General features: G+C 44.8%; 1 protein-coding gene across 4 annotated transcripts; it reads left to right on the top strand.

The window, feature by feature from the left end:
* The first annotated feature begins 1,746 nt into the window (after positions 1-1,746).
* Positions 1,747-17,714, top strand: GYG2 (glycogenin 2). 4 transcript variants are annotated; one of them, XM_053387292.1, is made up of 10 exons: positions 1,749-1,929; positions 3,108-3,232; positions 5,790-5,931; positions 8,617-8,791; positions 9,722-9,884; positions 10,672-10,798; positions 12,849-13,071; positions 13,519-13,647; positions 15,771-15,875; positions 16,738-17,714. In XM_053387292.1, exons 2-10 carry the CDS (start codon positions 3,226-3,228, stop codon positions 16,897-16,899), a joined length of 1,233 nt encoding a protein of 410 aa, XP_053243267.1. In that variant the 5' UTR covers positions 1,749-1,929; positions 3,108-3,225; the 3' UTR covers positions 16,900-17,714. The 4 variants fall into 4 exon arrangements, with proteins under 4 accessions (XP_053243269.1, XP_053243267.1, XP_053243268.1 ...); XM_053387293.1 differs by having other exon boundaries at positions 3,105-3,232; XM_053387294.1 differs by lacking the exon at positions 15,771-15,875 and having other exon boundaries at positions 1,747-1,929.
* Positions 17,715-18,041: the final 327 nt, after the last annotated feature.

Raw genomic sequence — 18,041 nt, 5'->3', positions numbered from 1 at the left:
AAGCACAAGAACTCTGGCCAGGTATTGCCTGAAGGAGACAAGCAGAGATGTAAGAGAAATCTGATAGCAAAAATCCTTACTATATGAAGCCTACGACTCAGGAGCTGCAGTATGTGATATGCCCAGGCTTCATGGTGGAGCCTCATTCTTTCCTTTGCTTAAAGACAGCCATATTGAGGTGAAGGAGAATCTAAATTCAGATTTGGGCCTTATTCCCTGGGGAGGGGAATTTAACCATTTCTCCCTCACTCCATTTTGCAGAACACACCCACCCACCCACCCACACACACACACACCCCACCACTGCCAATTCATATGCAGATGAGTGCTAAATTTTCACAAGATTCCACTAGATTTCCAGAAAAGGCCTTTATGTCATGTGGAAGCTAAAATATAATGTGCAATGTCAGGGAAATGGAATAAACTGTTGTGTCAATGCAGCCCAACCAGTCGAGACAGAAGGAAAAAAAACACATGCACATTTCTCCCTATCTGTGGCTTAAAAATACTGCCATACACTACATTAAATAACTAACATTTTGCTGCCTTTTCATGACACCCATAATATATTGCTGAGGCAACCACCTCACTCTCCCCTCAAGGCAAATAGCAGCCAGGAAAGCTTTTGACAGGGAGAGGAAAGTTAAGCCCCTCTTCTCTACCTTTGGGGTTGTTATGACATTTATATCCGTCCATGCACTTCAATATATCTCCTTTCCAATGGTGCAGGGAAGCCTAGGTATGCCTCTGATCCCCACATCTCTGTGAGGTAAGTGAGATTAAGAGGCAGACTGACTTAGAGACTGGCCCAAGGTCACCCTCTGGGACTCATGGCTGAGCAGAGATTTGAATCCTGGTGCTCCAGGGTTAGCCCAACACACTAACTACTACGCCACACTGACTCCAATATGGCCCCTTCTTCTTGTTATCAAGTATTTTATGTTTTTTATACTCTAACATAGTTTCTCTCTGCCCTCCCCATCCATCCACGTAACTTCCCCCTCAGTGTTACGCAGTCTCTCTCTCTCTCTTTGATGCATACAAGAGGCAGAACACGTGAACCCTAAAGAGTGCCAACTCTAGCAACTCACAACGATCATTTTTAACGAGGCCGTCCCCGCCGAAGGCAAGACCAGGGAGAGCGATTTAACTAGGGATGGGAATGAGAAAAGACGAACCAACAAAGGGTCCAGGAGCTCCAACCCTCCCTATCTTGACTTATTCGGATAATTTCATGACGTCGACTTGTTTCTAAAATCTTTTGATTGTCGTTTTGTATTGTATCGATTATGCACACCCACAGGAGCCAACTCCTAGGGGCCGAGGCCCTTTCGACAAAAATAAATTTATTTGAAGGGCTGCCCCCCGCCCAAGTTGATGGGCACTGCCATTCAAATGGGGTGTGCGCGGCGCAGCGCGTCTTGTGATCGATTCTGCAATCCCCCTATTTTATTCAGCTTGGCACCCCTGTGCTCACTGCTTTTTCTTCAGCGGCATATAAATCTTTTTACCAACTCCCAACCTCCAAGTGACAAGATCGACCCCCCCCCCCGCGCTCCGGCCCCAACGCAGCCTGTTTGATGCTGCAGCAGAGCTCGCTTCGCTCCCGCTCTGTCGCAGCGCGCCTGGCGAGCCCCTCTCCGCGACGGGACCAGGACACTGCTTGGCTTGGCGGAGGGAGGGGCAGGGCCGCGGCGAGGGCCAATGAGCGCTAGGCCCCGCCCCCGCTGCCTGGGAGGGGGCGCGTCACAGGTTGCCTTTCGCCCCGTCGGCTGGCCGCGGCGGCGACTGGGCAGAGAGCAGCGACGCGTCGGCCGAGCTGCCCGTGGAAGCCCCCAAGGGCGCCTGGAGGACTTGCAGAGGGCAGCGCCGCTTGCAGAGCAGGGGACGCGCATGGTGTGGAGTGGTAGCAGGGATGGAGCCGGCAGGGTAAGCGGGGAATGAGGTCCGAGGGGCGCCCAGCAGCTTTGTCCTTGCACTGGAGGGGAGGGGAGGGGGAGCCAAGATTTCTCCCATGATGGAGGCAGGAAGGGGCTATTGCATTTAAAGCCCACCCTTTCTCCAAGAAGCTCTAGATGGCGCACGTGTCCTGCACCACAACCCTGCGAGGTAGGATCGGCTGAGAGGCAGTGGCTGGCCCAAAGTTGGACTATGCTAATAGCACCCTTTCCCCTCACCATGGGCGTAGCCAGGATTTATGTTAGGGGGGGTGCAGACTTTTTTTGCGGGGGCAGAACCTCATTTAGTTAAGTATTTTAATTGATTGGGGGGCAGTTGCCCCCTCCTGCCCCCCTTGGCAACGCCCATGCCCCTCATCCCGTGGGCGGATGGAGGGGGGGGCAGCACGGGGTGGTTGCCAACGCATGGGTGAGGGTTGTTATTGCCTTGATCCGTTATAGCAAACGCGCCACGAGCCTTGGGGCAACCTTGAGGATCGAGGCATTAGCCTGTGTGCGCCTACTCAGAAGCAAGTCCTCCTGAGCTCGCATGCAAGCAGGCGTGCAGTGGACCGGGCCCTGTGGTTGCAGCCCTGATCACGCGGAGTTACATGCCGCTGAACTTTGACGGGCTTGCTCCGGAGTGAACGTCCCTTTAGCATCGTGCTGTTGGAAGAAGTGGGGGCTAGCTGGAGAAAACAAAAACGATCGCCAAAAACCACCGGCCTGTTAGGCTGCTGCGAGACTCATTCTTCGTTTTAGCCTTGTTAATGGTCACCACCTGCTTTTCTCCCTCTCAACTGCAAATGCACAGTCAGATATCAAAGAGTCAATATTTTGCTGGGGAATGTGAAGGAAGGAACATGAAACTGGGCCTCCTTTTGCTGGTAAAAGGGAACAGAAGGAGACGTGCTCACGTGTGCTTCTGCACAGCCTTTAAAAGATTTGTATTGAGTTTCCTTTTTTGATCGACCATCCAAAGGAAAGTTTGGTGGGTCCTGAACAGTAGGAAGGATCAAGTGCCTTCTTTTCCCTCTCCCTCCGACATCTTTCCTTCTCTCTCTCAAAGTGAGGTTGGATTTGTCCCTGAGGCCCCACAGCAATCTGGGGCCACATACAATCTGGGGAATGTGTGAATGAATGTTTTAATTCACTTGCTCTCATCAGCAGGAAAGAAAGAGGCTAATCTTATCTGGTGATTTGTTGAGTGAGACAGGCCTGCTGGGAACCCTTCTCTCTCCCATCAGTATTGGATTTACTTAGCAGCTTACCCTGTTGGCTTTAAAGGATGCCTGGTAAGTGGATTTCTCCCCTCTCCCCTCTGTTCTTTGTTTCCTCCTTTGGGAACTACAGTATATGCATTTTCTCCAAGCAGTTTTCATTCTGAATACATTATACTGGGCACGAAGAGGTTGAATCCTACTGCATGCTTACTTTTGTTACCTAGTACACATGGCAGAAATACACCCTTAGTACAGTGGTACCTCGGGTTACAGACGCTTCAGGTTACAGACTCCGCTAACCCAGAAATATTACCTCGGGTTAAGAATTTTGCTTCATGATGAGAACAGAAATTGCGTGGTGGCGGCACAGTGGCAGGGGAAGGCCCCATTAGCTAAAGTGGTGCTTCAGGTTAAGAACAGTTTCAGATTAAGAACAGATCTCCAGAACAAATTAAGTTCTTAACCCGAGGTACCACTGTACATTCTTTCATTTCTCTTTTCTGATCTCAGCCATGTAGGACGACTCTTTATACATGTACATGCAATAGGTTTTTAAAGAATTGTATACATTTATTTCAGTGGGAGAGGGACGCGGGTGGCGCTTGCCGATCAGAAGGTCAGTGGTTCGAATCCCCGCGACAGGGTGAGCGCCCGTTGCTCGGTCCCAGCTCTTGCCAACCTAGGAGTTCGAAAGCACGTCAAAGTGCAAGTAGATAAATAGATACTGCTCTGGCGAGAAGGTAAACGGCGTTTCCGTGCGCTGCTTTGGTTCGCCAGAAGCGGCTTAGTCATGCTGGCCACATGACCCGGAAGCTGTATGCCGGCTCCCTCGGCCAATAAAGCGAGATGAGCGCCGCAACCCCAGAGTCGGTCACGACTGGACCTAATGGTCAGGGGTCCCTTTACCTTTACCTTTTATTTCAGTGGGGCTTACTTCTGAATAAGTATGCGTAAGATTATGCAGAACATACGCTTGTGTAAGATTATGTAGAACATGGCCATTGGTCCATATGGCACTGTATTGTCTGCACGGACTGGCAGCGACTCCAGGGTTTGACGGGGGACATTTCCAGTCCTATCTAGAGAAGCCAGAGATTGAATCCGGGACCTTCTGCATGCAAACCCCTACCACTGGACTTTGACCCTTTCTCTAGCAGATAACTACCACACTGTATTCATAGAATCGTAGAGTTGGAAGGGACCCCAAGGGTCATCTAGTCCAACCCCCTGCAATGCAGGAATCTCAACTAGATCACATGTGCTTAAAAACCTCCAATGGAGAATCCACAACCTTCTAACAGATTCTGTTCTGCTGTGGAACAGCTCTTACTGCCAGAAAGGTCTTCCTGGTGTTTTGTTGGAATCTCCCTTCTTGTGATGAAGCCCCCCCCTTTTATTTAAAAAGCACTGAAAACTGTATCATTTTTATTAGTTCACCTGTTTCCCGTAAGTAAATATAAACAACCCTATTTAATTCCTGTATGTTTCTCTATTGTGCCTGAAGTTTTATTCCGTTCGCACGAGCGTAGCCTGGCAAAAGCAAAATCAGAAATAGTCTGTAATGAAATAATTTCCCTTCTTTACATGCTAAGTGTTGTTTGATGAGCAACACATCTGCTTTCAAAAATAAACATCCAGTTGCAGTAGTTGAAGATTCCTTGCAAATGTGCAGGGAAATTATAGGTTTCGTTTTGGTTCCTAATTTTAAGGTTTAGCACCCGCTCATTTCCAAGGAGGAATTTGTATTAAGCAAAACAGAGTCAATGGTACTTAGACTCTTCACGTTGCTTGCTTTCTGTACAACAGGGTTGTACAGTATCACGAGAGGGTTGCAATTTAGAGAATGTCTCCGCTTTCTGTAGCTTAGGCCTAGGCCTGACTGCACTGGCAGTAATTTGTATGAATAGGATGTGGTACCTGCTTAGCCGGACCTCCATGAGGCCTGACAAGCTAAACTGGTACATCACATAAACTCTCTGTGTATCCTACACCCCATGTCCCAGAGAACTTGCGCAATTCACTGGAGTTCCATAAGAGGTGAGTGGGTGTGCAATTAATTAATTGAAGGCAGAGTACTTTAAGTCCACAGAAATATCCCAATGCCCATTGGGTGCATATAGGCAAAGTCATAAATAGATGTCACATGGCCATAAACAAAGGGCTTCTGTGTACATAGCCTGATACCAGTGTCCTAAATGTATTAAGGCACCTGTCTCTCCCCACAGTGTGCGATACAAAGCTCGCATACCATCACTTGCACTCATAGGCTGGCTCACCCTATATGTTTGCATCTATTTCAGTTGCACCAAGATTGCATGGGTGGGCCTCTGTGTGCATGAATCTATGTACAAGTGCATCATGTGTTATGCTTAATTCTTTATTGTCTCTTTCACTATGGCAAAACAAAATCTGAGACATGTTGTCATACAATCTGCTAATAGGAAGCAAAACCTTGCTAGCTTATGCAATTATTTACTTGTTTCTCTCAAAGGTTTATGTAAGCAAAAGAGCTAATTGTAGAGTCAACACACGTTTACAGAAATTGCAGCTTGGTAGGATGAGGCAAGAAGGTCCCCAGCTAATTCTCGGCTGCTGTCATAATGGACCACTCTGAAATGCTTGTTTACAGTGACAGACCAGGCCTTTGTGACCCTTGCTACCAATGATGTTTATTGCCACGGAGCTCTGGTTCTCGGACAGTCCTTGAGGAACCATAAAACATCTCGAAGGCTGGCAGTGCTAATTACATCTCAAGTCTCCAGTGCAATGAGGTGAGGACACGCTCTCAGATTCAATTAATTGAATGTCTTCAAAATGTAAATGCAAATTCTGTTCCATAACCCTGATTACAAAATAACAATAAGCAGGCAGTGTGTTGAATGAGTTGCTTAATTCCTAATGAAATCATGTGTGGCCAGAAGTGTGAGCAAAAGGTTTTGTTTTGTTTAGAAAACAGATTTCCTCTTGTGGTCCTATATTTGGATCACTTTGTGCACAGAACTGTAAGCAGAGACTGATATACTTTGGTGACTTCATGAAGAAAAGAACTGGATTACAGGTTTTCAGCCATAAAAAGTCCGAGCTCCAATTTACACACAGATATGGATAACATTTCAGCATTCAGTTAGCGTGTGGGATGGTGTAAGCGGTCAATCAGGGTTCCCATTCCTTCCTGGGAACTGTGTGTATGAGTAGGAGAGCTCCTTTCAGAAAAACGCAGGTCATACATTTGGCCAGGAAGTGTGCCTGGTGCACATAGCATCACCAAGAGGGTGGGGCTTACCCTATGCATTTTCCCTTCTCCCTTTCCATATTCAGACAGAACATCCAAAGAGGGCAATGTTCTCTCCAAATATTTGTAACAGGTTTTTTTGTGGTGTTTCTCCCCAGCTCCCATTTCATTCACTTACCGGAATCACCGTCTGTTGACAAATTTTGTAGGGAAACACAAACATATTTATTACAGTTTAGGAAAGAAGGAGGTCTCTTAGAAGAACTACAGATAGAAGTTTTGTTTCCTATCAGAAACAAAGAATTGAGGTTTATTCAAAGAAACCGATTGGCAGTAGGTTCAGACTTAGATAAGAAGGAAGTATTTTTTTTGCCCAGTGGGCAATAAAGGCATACACACTTACCTGGGATAAAGTCCCATTGAATTCCATGGGGCTTGCTTCTGAGTAGACATGTCTAGCACTTGGCTATAAATTATGGAATTAGCTCCTGCCAGATGTACCAATAGCCACTTGTTTAAATAGGTTTAAAAAGGATTGGATGATGCAGGATAGGACAGCTGATGGCTATTAACTAAGCCAAATGGTACCTGCAACAAAATTTTGCAGCACCAAATGCCTTTGTTTACTGTTCCAAGTGTTGGCCATGCCTTCCTTCCATTTGCTCTCCTCCCTAACAGTCTGCTACTTTTCTGTGGCCACTGGGAATATTTAGTCTTCAAATGGGCTGTACTGGGAACCCTCCTTCATAGGATCATTATCTGCATATTTTCTGCAGATGTTGGGGGTTTTCCTGAACCTGCTGATACCCCCTTCCCTTGCTCAGGGATGGTGTCATTTTGGCCATGTAAAAATCAGCACTCATGCCTGAACATAAAAACAGAGGAAATGACAGCTCAGTGGAACTTGATATTCAGAAGCCGTCCTTGTATCAGACTACTAGATGCTGGAGACAAGCAGCAGGGGAGAACATTCATGCTCTGCTTTTGAGCTTCCAGGTCTATGCATCTGGCTGCCTGCTGTTGGAAACACAGGCAGTTCCTCCATTACATATTGATCATTACTCAGTTACAGTTGTACCTTGGTTTTTTAACACAATGTGGTCCGGAAGTCCGTTTGACTTCCGCAATGTTCAAAAACCAAGGTGCGGCTTCCAATTGGCTGCAGGAGCGTCCTGCAGTCAATTGGAAGCTGTGGAAGCCACGCCGGACGTTCGGCTTCCAAGGCAAAGTTCGCAAACCGAAACACCTACTTCCGGGTTTACGGTGTTCGAGTTCCAAGTTGTTCATGAACTAAGCTGTTCAAAAACCAAGGTACGACTGTATTCCTCATCACTTGGCAGTCGCTTGAACCGAAATGGATATTGAATCGTTCTTCTAAGTCTTACGATAGCTGATCAACTTTGATTATTAGTTGACATTTTAAATAGTCAGATTGGTTTTGGCCTGAAATCTTTGGTTCTTGCGTGGCATCTTTAACTTGTTTCCTTACATTTTGCTCCTGCTCCTTAGTTATCAGCAACTGCTTCTTATAGTTCATAGGAAGTGGATTTTGGTTTTGGGTTTTCTTATATTTCTAATGTGACTTTGCTTGTTTGTTTATCTTGCATCTAGTAGATACTACAGGCATCTCCCCACTCATGCGGGGGTTACGTTCCCGGGTACCACATATATACATGAAATCACGTATAGTGGGGGACACCATTTAGAACACCTGTAAACATCTTCTAAACTCCTGGAAATCCTTGAAAACCCTTAAAAAAACCAGCTGCACTTACCAGACTGGCATAAATGGTGGCAATGGTGGCTCTCAGTCTTCCTCATCTTTGGAGGACAATGTGGAATTGACAACAAGGGGGGTAGACCGGTACCCTGAAGTACCTGGCTATGATTTAGAGGTACCTCCTTTCTCAAACTTCAACTCTCTACCAGGTCAGTGCAAAGGCTCATGGGATTGCAGTTGCAAAGTCTCCAGGAATTGCTAGCCATTCCCCCCACTTTTTACATCACTTTTTGCAGTTTTCCCACTCTTTGTGGCTGATTTTGCCCTTTTGGCACCTTTTGGCAGTTTAAATCAAACACATGTAAGTGTGGAGATGCCTGTAGTTGTTTTTAAAAATCCAGCTGCTGTTCTCAGTTCAGTTTAATGTCAGAAACCCTGTACTGCATTTCTTGCAAAAGGAGATGTCTCAAGACTCCCAATTTTGTATTTTACTTGTTTTGTCAGGGCTGCCCTCAACACCATATTTGACACAGTGGTGGATGTGAATGAAATTGACAGCAATGACTCTATGCACTTGGCTTTGCTGGAGAGACTGGAACTGGGTGTAACCTTTACCAAACTTCATTGCTGGACTCTTACTCAGTATAGCAAATGTGTCTTCATGGATGCAGACACATTGGTAAGGGAAGCACCAGTTAGAAAAAGAAAGTTTTGCCATGTTGCTTTCAGTTACTGGTGACCTTTTTGTTGATTGTTGTGGGATTTCAATGGAATAGATTCATATGTGGGTTGGGGGAAATCTTGTGTAGGTTTGTAAATACCGTATTGGCCCAAATATAAGCAGCACCCAAATATAAGCCACACCTTTAAAATTGGGGGTGGGGGAAAAAAAGGAAAAATACCTATATATAAGCTGCTCCATTACTCACTGCTCCTGGCTGCATACTGGATGGGCAGGGGAAGCCACACTGCATTGACAACGGCCTTTCCCCTTCCTCGCTCTCTCCCTTCCCTGCCTTGGGGGAGAGGATGGGGGACTACGCACGGGGCGGGCACTGCTTTGCCACGCTCCTGGCACTGTTTGCCCTGTGCTCCTGGCTGCATACAATAAGGTTGTGAATATAAGCCACATTTTAACTTTTCACAGTCGGAAATTGGGGGGAAAGTGTGGCTTATATTCAGGCCAATACGGTATGTTTGCATAGCACATACATATGAATAATATATGTACACTGTAGGTGCGAATCTGTACTTCATTGTTCAGTGCAGAATGTCAGTACAGTTATAAAGCACCAGCTATCTATATCTAAAGCTATATCTACACACTTTAGGGTGTAGAATGTTCTATTCTGTTATTGAGATGGGAAACCACGAATGCTTAGCAGTCCTGTAGTACATTTAAAAATGTCTCCCATCATTTCCAATGTGAGAAGCAACACACTGGTGTGTTCACATTGATGCTGATTGCAGGGCTGAAGGGGAGTGGTGAATGGTAGGAGATGACATAGCCAGTTGATAAAGACAAAACAGCTAAGAAAGAGTTTTGAATCCCTGAAATTTGTATAGTAGGGGGATCAGCTACGATTCCAACATGCCACGTCTTTTCTAGGTACTGTGCAATATTGACGAGCTGTTTGACCGGGAAGAACTCTCAGCAGCTCCAGATTCTGGCTGGCCAGACTGCTTTAACAGTGGTGTGTTTGTTTTCAAACCTTCTTTGAAAACCTACAACCTCCTCCTGCAGTTTGCAAATGAACATGGCAGCTTTGATGGTAAGTTCACTGACCTGCTCCCCTTCCTGGTTCTGCTTGAGTGAGGTCCGCGTTGGTGAAGTTCTTTGACGATGTGAACTTTTGATGGAGCTGGACCCTTACTACAGCCAATGTGTTTTCATGGATGCGGACACTTTAGTAAGGCCACTGATCTCTGAAATGGCAAGCTAGGATGAAAGTTCAGAAGTAGATGCTACCAAAAAGAGACAGGAAAGAACGTCAAACAGCAATTGCCACTGTAAATGGCTTTCATATATACAGCTTTCCCCATTTCCTGTATCATCTAGCAGTTCATATTAGATTGTGTCATGGTGTCTCAAGTACCTTCCCCCACTTTGGCTTCACCGGCTACTATTTGCTGGGTGGGGAAGTTGGCTAATAATAAGGCCACCCCATAAACTGTTGGCATTTTCAGTGCTGCCTGTTGTTTTCGTTCTCATAGCTCTGCTATTCCATAAAGAGGAATGTACAGGGATGGAGAAACTGTGGTCCTCCAGATATTGCTGGACTCCAACTCCTATGGCAAGCATGGTCAGTTGTCAGGAATAATGGAAGTTGGAGTCAGGCATCAGCTGGAAGCCCACAAGTTCCTCTTGCTGATGTTTCCCCCCCAAATATAGCATGCCATGTAAAAACGGGAAGAAGGAATAAGAAACACCAGTTTCGGAAACTGATTAAAAATTTGGGCAGGTGGTCAAAACCAATTGTCAGTACCATTTGGCATGAGTAAGTTTGGGTTTGAAGATGAAATGGTTGTTTATGTTATGTGTTCTTTTCAATACTTTAGGAGCTGATCAGGGATTGTTAAACAGTTTCTTCAACAACTGGGCAACAACAGACATTAACAAACACTTGCCATTTCTCTATAATCTAAGCAGCAGTGTTGTCTACACCTATGCCCCTGCTTTTCAATAGTAAGTACAGGAATATACCTCTCTCTATAATACCGCGGGACGCGCTGTGGATAAAAGCCTCAGCACCTAGGGCTTGCCGATCGAAAGGTCGGCAGTTCGAATCCCTGCGGCGGGGTGCACTCCCATTGCTCGGTCCCAGCGCCTGCCAACCTAGCAGTTCGAAAGCACCCCTGGGTGCAAGTAGATAAATAGGGAACGCTTACTGGCGGGAAGGTAAACGGCGTTCCGTGTGCTGCGCTGGCTCGCCAGATGCAGCTTGTCACGCTGGCCACGTGACCCGGAAGTGTCTGCGGACAGCGCTGGCCCCCGGCCTCTTAAGTGAGATGGGCGCACAACCCTAGAGTCTGTCAAGACTGGCCCGTACGGGCAGGGGTACCTTTACCTTTACCTATAATACATTGGTGAATGTCTACCTTACTCTAGGGCTGAAATCTCAGTGGCAGACCCTTGCATGGGCAAAAATATCTCTTCTAAAGTCATATGCTCACAGGTTTCTCTTTGTCATAGCTGATAATGGGATGTATGTACACACATGCAGCACAAGATTGCTCACAACCAAGATCATATATAGGTGTTGAGCCTCTCGTAGAATCATAGAATTGGAAAGGGCCCTGAGGATCATCTGGTCCAACACCTTGCAATGTGTCACAACAGTTTCAAAAGCAAGCCTGATTTAGGAAATCAGTAATTGGCTATTCTGAAGCTACTGATCACCTTGTGTCATACATAGCATTCCTATCAGTATATATATATGTAGGTCCCAAATATGGTGATCAACTGGTCAATTTATTTATATGGCAAAAACATTCAGCTTGCTGTTTCTGACCATTATGTTTACACAAAACCAGTGATCAGCTTGGAATAGTTTGACTGCCGTGTTTGTTTAATCTGGAAGAAGCAATGGCACCCCTAAACATTCAAAAATATAAACACCTAAATTATGCACCAAATATATAATAAATATATAAAATATAAACACCTAATTCTGCAACTATTCGCTTGATAAGCAACAGAAAAGCAAATGAGACAGCCCATGCAATGCTCAACCGGAAAACCAAAATTCTCTACCAGGTACTGATGGGATGCTTTTGCTTTAAATGTGCAAGAATCCCTCCTTGTTGATGTGTAATGGAATGGAAGGCCTTTTACACTTAGAAGAGGCCATAGGTGATGGAACAGGATGAGTGAGACTGATGTGTTTCCAGGGCATCTTGCTAAACATCATTCTGTCCATCCTGCCTTCATCAGCCATGGCTTCCAGCCATAATTCAAAATCCCCCTCCCATGTTGAACATGGTAACACCTTCTGGTTGTTCCTTGTCCTCCCAAGTGCATTGTCAAGTTCATGCTCCTGTTGTCTAATGAGCAGTTTGCAAGGAGTTTACTTTCTCCTCCTCCCCCCCCGCACAACCAACAAGGACATTATTCCTGCTGTCTGTTGGCCTATGACTGCAGAGATGAAGGGAAGGGCACTCTGACCCTTGTCACTAGCCACTGGAAGGCTGCTCATCTCCTTCCCAAGAGGCCACTTTCTGGCAAGGGTGACTTCAGCCATTGGTTCAATGACAGTGAGCTGCTTTCAGTCTCCCACCCAACAAGAGCACTGCTGCTGGTGTGACAACAGAGGCCTTTCCCACCAAGCAGAGGACCAAGGCTTGCTGAGTGCTTGCACCATCTCCACCTCAGCAAGAACACTAGCAAAGGAAGAGCATTCTGGCCCCAGCTAGATGCAAATGCCTGTTATCAACTCACATCTTACTTAGTACTGGAATTATCAACCTGATTTCCCTCCTCTACACTTATGTATTTGTAAGCCAGGGCCTGTTCTATTTTCACTTATGTTTAGCTCCTGCAGTGGTGCTGTGTATTGAATTTTAATTGCTATGAGTCACTGGATTTTTTATTATTATTAAAAAAACTATATACCCATGAATGAATAAATAAAAAGTTCTGCAATGCCTTGGCAGAGATGAACCATCTTGCATTTACTTGTTTAAAAATGGGGCTTAATATAAACTCATTTTTAAGATTACATGTGTCCTTTTTGTAGTTTTGGCAAAGATGCAAAGGTAGTCCACTTCTTGGGACCATCAAAGCCATGGAACTATAAATACAATCCTCAGACAAGAACAGTGATAGAAGACGGTTCATCCTCATTATCTAACAGTCAGCTCTGTTTCCTTCAACTCTGGTGGACAACGTACAGTTCTGATGTATTGCCATTACTGGAAAAAACACAGGAGTCTTCTGAGCCACAAATCCAGAGAGAAGAGGTAAATTTTTTGGAAGGGAAGCTTTTTGGTTTGGTTTCCTTGCTTTGTGAAAAACGGCTTTTGAACCCGCAAGAACTTTTGTTATATACCACAGGGGTGTGTTCAAAGAAAAAGGGGAGGAATATGGGCAAACATCGCCTCCCGCACCGCCATGCATCCCTCAGGCACGCCTAAAGCACTTCTTGGGATATGTGTTTGAATGTGCATTGCCATTCCCTGCCTGGCAAAGCTATTCACATTTTAAAGGAGAATTTGAGCTACATTAGCATAGCAATCTGCATATAATATACTTGTTAGCAGTGGTAATAGAATGACAACTGTCAAAATAAATAAAAAGTGAAATGTAGCGGAAAAGGAGACAGAATATTTAAAATGCGTGGAGTACAAACATAGGAACTTTCATGGATGAAGAACTTCCAAAATTACATTAATTTTTGTTGTTATTAGCCAAACTTGAGTGGAGATGAAAGTAAATTGGAAAGAGGAAATCCTGCCACTAGCAGTTCTTTGCCAGCAAATGAGGAACATGTATCTGAAACAGTTGCAAACTCACCTGATGAGTTATTTGCCAAAAAGGTAAGTACTTTTTATTTCTGCTAATTAGTTATAGTAAACTTAATTCTAAAAATATCATGATGCTTCCAAGTATTTAAAGTTGATTTAAAGTATTGTGCCAGCTTATCTCCCAACTATATATGGCATGAGTATGCTTAAAATCTGCGGGGGGGGGGGATTCCATTGGAAAAGCAATGAAATTAGAATTTCAATTGTAAATAACTTACTATAATGTTATTTTCTGTTTTAAAATGAGTGGCTTTGGACCAGACAGAGAGCAGCAGCATTAGTATGCTTGTGGTTTCCTCTCATCAGTTTTCTGCTTCTTGTTTGAGCCTTGTAGATGCACATATCTGAGGGGGGAGGGATGTCCTTAAAGGATTTAGGACAAGGCACAGAAGCCTGGTGATACTAACAGCATGCTTATACCTTATTCAGTTCACTTGGGGTTTTCTTCCCAGTAGGATCGCAGCCTCAGAGCGAGGAACTCCATTTCTGACTACTTTTGGGAACAGTGTCTTCTCTCCAGAGCAGAGATGGGGCTTATTAAACTATATTCAGTTTAATCCTTAATACTTCTACTTGACAACATGCTATGTTGCAGTCAGTGGAACTGCAATCGTATCTTGGTTCTCGAACGAAATCCATTCCGGAAGTCCATTCGACTTCCGAAAACATCTGAAAACCAAGGCGTGGCTTCCGATTGGCTGCAGGAGCTTCCTGCACTCAATCAGAAGCCATGTAAGCTGCGTCGGACGTTTGGCTTCCAAAAAAAGTTCGCAATCCAGAACACTCACTTCCAGGTATGTTGCATGCTAAGTAAGTCTTAGGAACCCCGTTTAAAAATGAGGATTTTTTAAGGTGACTCTGGCTGGAATCTTAAGCAATCCAAACCCAAGAATGTCCTCAATGAGGGATTGGAACAAGTGGATCTTTGGCTCAGCCAGGCTGTACCAGTTAAAATCCTGCATCCTGCCTCAGCCAGGGCTCAACCAAAGAAGTGTAAGCCAAGACCAAACTAACTCCCCCAAAAGTGGTGTGGTAGGATGGGCAAGGGGAGAAATACCCCACCCCAAACTTCATTCAGCTCAGTCACATGACTTATCGACTCTAAAGTCTTGCTTTCCCTCTGCCAGGCTCAGGCCAGCTCAAGTGACAGTAGCCCTGCTGCTGAAGGGAGTTTGGAATGGGAGTGTTTACCTTGGCATCACTTGAGTTGGTTTCTTACATTTCGGATTGCTTTGACAGGGAGCAATACAAACCCAAGGTCTATCAGGACAAACTGAGTTTGGAGTAAATGTATCTCTGGCTGATCTGGCTAAAGTCTTGGCTCAGCCTGGAGATGCCCCATTGTAAGTCTTCTACTCCAGCTCAGCCAGCTCAGCAAAGGGATGTTATGGATGGGAGAGCAGAGGACAGGACAGGTGGAGACTTATCCCTGTTCCAAACTCAGTTCAGCTTGGTCATGTGATCTAGCAACTGAAAGGAAGTTATGCTAGTGAAAAGGGTCATGTAAGTCAAATTCTATTTTAAAGGCTTGCTTTCCCTCTGCCAGGGTTAGGCTGGCTCAACCAGCAGTGACCCCACTCTTGAATGGAGTTTGGAATAGGGGTAAGTTACACCAGCATAATTTACCCCAGTGTATATTGGCTTCCTATAATTTAAATTGCTGTTAATTAGGGTTGCCATACGTCTGGAATTCCTCAGTCATTGCCTGGTTTCTGGGCAGGAATTGCTTTAATGTCTGGGAAAATCTGGCCGTATGGCAAGCTCAACAACTTTTGTGTCCAGATGTTCACTTTTTGAAATATGGCAACCCTAGTGTTAGTGAGATACCACCCATTCATTGTATATAAGTAGGGTAGAGTGGGTGTTAGTTAGTGGTCACTACACATCTCTGTGGGTTGTGGCATACCGTACTGATGTTCTGAATAGTTGAATCACAACAGAAGAGGCTAGTTGCTCCTGTTCATTTTGTCTTTTGCAGCTTATTTTGAACCTGTAAGTTATTTCTACTTCGAAAGAAATGATTGACCAAGTGATGATGTATTTAAAGATATGGGCCAGGCTCCATAATGGCTTTGATAAAAACTGATCTCTTCTTTTCTGAATGAGCAGTAAAACAGGCACTTTATTTTTATCAGTCTGTACAGAAAGCTGAAGGCAGTCTTGAGGTCCACATTGCTGAGCCAAGTGAATCTTCTCCAGAGCCCACTTTTAACCCAATTCCTCAGGAAACAGTGAAAATGGTAAATATGAGTATATACCTTTTGGAGGCAATGTTTATTTCTGCATTCTGATCTGAGAGCAGTGATTTTGGAATGGGCTATTTGTACAGACAAATAGCAACATGATCCGCTAATTTTGTTCTGTTTTTAAAAGAAGAAAAGGGGAGGGGAAATGGATGAAGCACTTGAAGGCATTCTGAGCCATGGGAGCAAGGGAAGAGCCAAGAACCTGAAAATGTCTGAATGGGATACACATCCAGTATGGTAGGAATGACAGCAAAGTATTTGGAAGACGGGAGCCAAAATTACGGCTTGCTTACATTTGCTATGAGACACTAGCTCTGTTCAGATGCTCTGCTCCTTTGGGTGATTCCAATTATGTGAGGAGGAAAGTCAGGGAGCTGCTGCCTGGCTCTGCCCATTCTGCTTTACTCTTTGCACTCATCCCTTCCATACCTTGAGGACTGAACTTGTGCAACATTGAGCATTCTCCACTGTGCAATTTCTACTCATATACAAGCCCTAGAAGATCCAAGTTCTAAATAGCACAGGGAGTCTCCTTGAGAAGGTGGGGGACTAGGGAGCACCCCCCCTCCACTCCCTCACATTGTTAGAATCCTAGTGTGGGGAAATGCTTCAGTTTTGCTACTCAGACCAAACAATCTGTGCACATCTCTATTCCCATACAGTACTGTAATAATGTCCCTCAAGTAACCTGAGCTACTCTATTCTCTGTATTAATACATAGCTCATCTTCTAGTTACCCTGGGCACTGAAAAGTCAACTGTTTGCACTTTTATCAGACTCTTGAAACTAGCTTTCAGGCTTTTATGTGTTGCCTGAAAACGGTGCAAATGGCATTTCTTGATCTCCCTTTTTGCAGGACGACGTTACCAGCTCTGTTTCAGAGCTATGTATTCAGCCAAATCCAGAGGTGCTAAGTGCAGAAGATGAACGAAGGAAATGGGAGGAAGGCCACATTGACTATCTGGGGAAAGATGCTTTTGAAAACATTAAAAAGAAGTTAGATTCCTTTTTATTATAGATCTTGCTCATATGCGCTTACAGGGACCGACTGCTGTTTAAATTTACAACATCTGTGAAATCTCCAGGGCCCTTTCTGTTTTGCAGGGGGGAATGCAAACAAAAATAGCACCATGAAAATGGTTGTTCTTGCTAAATGCACCTGTGTATGCATTGTGACAGTATGCATTGCTTCCAGAGAATGAAATACAATGGGCTTATAAAACTGCCTTACATGAGTCAGAACATTGGGTCAGCTTAGCCAGTACTGATTATTCTGCCTGGCAGCATCTTCTAGGCTTGTATAGTAAAGCTACTTGAGAAATGCTTAACTGAAAATGCCAGGGGACCTTTCGTCTACATTTCTTGTGTGGTTTTTGGTGGGACAATCCACAGTGCCTAGTTGCACAGTCTACCGGTACTGCAGCTATTTAATCTTCATTCATTTTTGCAACTCAGTGTGTTTTGTCGGACCAATGTTGTTTTCTTTTGGATTTATTTACTTTTGTTTTGGACCAACTTCTATAGATAAGCATGATAAAGACTTTGGAATCCATTAGATCTCTCTCTCTGTCTCTCTCTCTCTCTCCCCTCCCCCTCCCTGCCCCTTTTCTCTTTCATGCAGATGGGTGCTGTACACTGCTAAAAACAAACCCCTGTTTTTATTACTAATCTATAGTGCCTCATGAAATATTCTCACCTTCATCTGAGAGCATGAAAAATGGCTTTATACTAATGAACCAAATATGGCATCCTATTTGATTCTTCGGTTTGGCAGGTACAAATATTGGAAATAAAAAGTCCAAAGACTTCTAAGGCAGGACTGATGTACACACAGCGGACTCTGTGCTTTAACACCCATCCATAGAGGATTCCTGTGTGTTCAGTAAACTTGTCTTTCTCCCTTCCCTCTGCCCTCAGGGCTGAGGAACCAGTGGCCCTCCAGACATTGTTGGACTCAAAATCCCATCAGCCCCAGCCAGCCCCAGATGATCAGGAATGATGGGCGTTGTAGTATAGCAACTTCTGGAGAGCCACTGGTTCCCCACTCCTGATTTACCTGTGGTGTGCTCTCAAGCAGTACAGTAGATTGCTAAGGCGGTCTCTGTATACTTTCTGCATCCCCACCCAATCCTACTTGTTGTAAGTTGGGCATACTCTGAA

The sequence above is a fragment of the Podarcis raffonei genome, chromosome 4, assembly GCF_027172205.1.
Source record: "Podarcis raffonei isolate rPodRaf1 chromosome 4, rPodRaf1.pri, whole genome shotgun sequence".
In the NCBI taxonomy this organism is placed as follows: domain Eukaryota; kingdom Metazoa; phylum Chordata; class Lepidosauria; order Squamata; family Lacertidae; genus Podarcis; species Podarcis raffonei.
The sequence above is the reverse complement of the archived record's forward strand: the minus strand, read 5'-3'. Positions and strand labels throughout refer to the sequence as shown.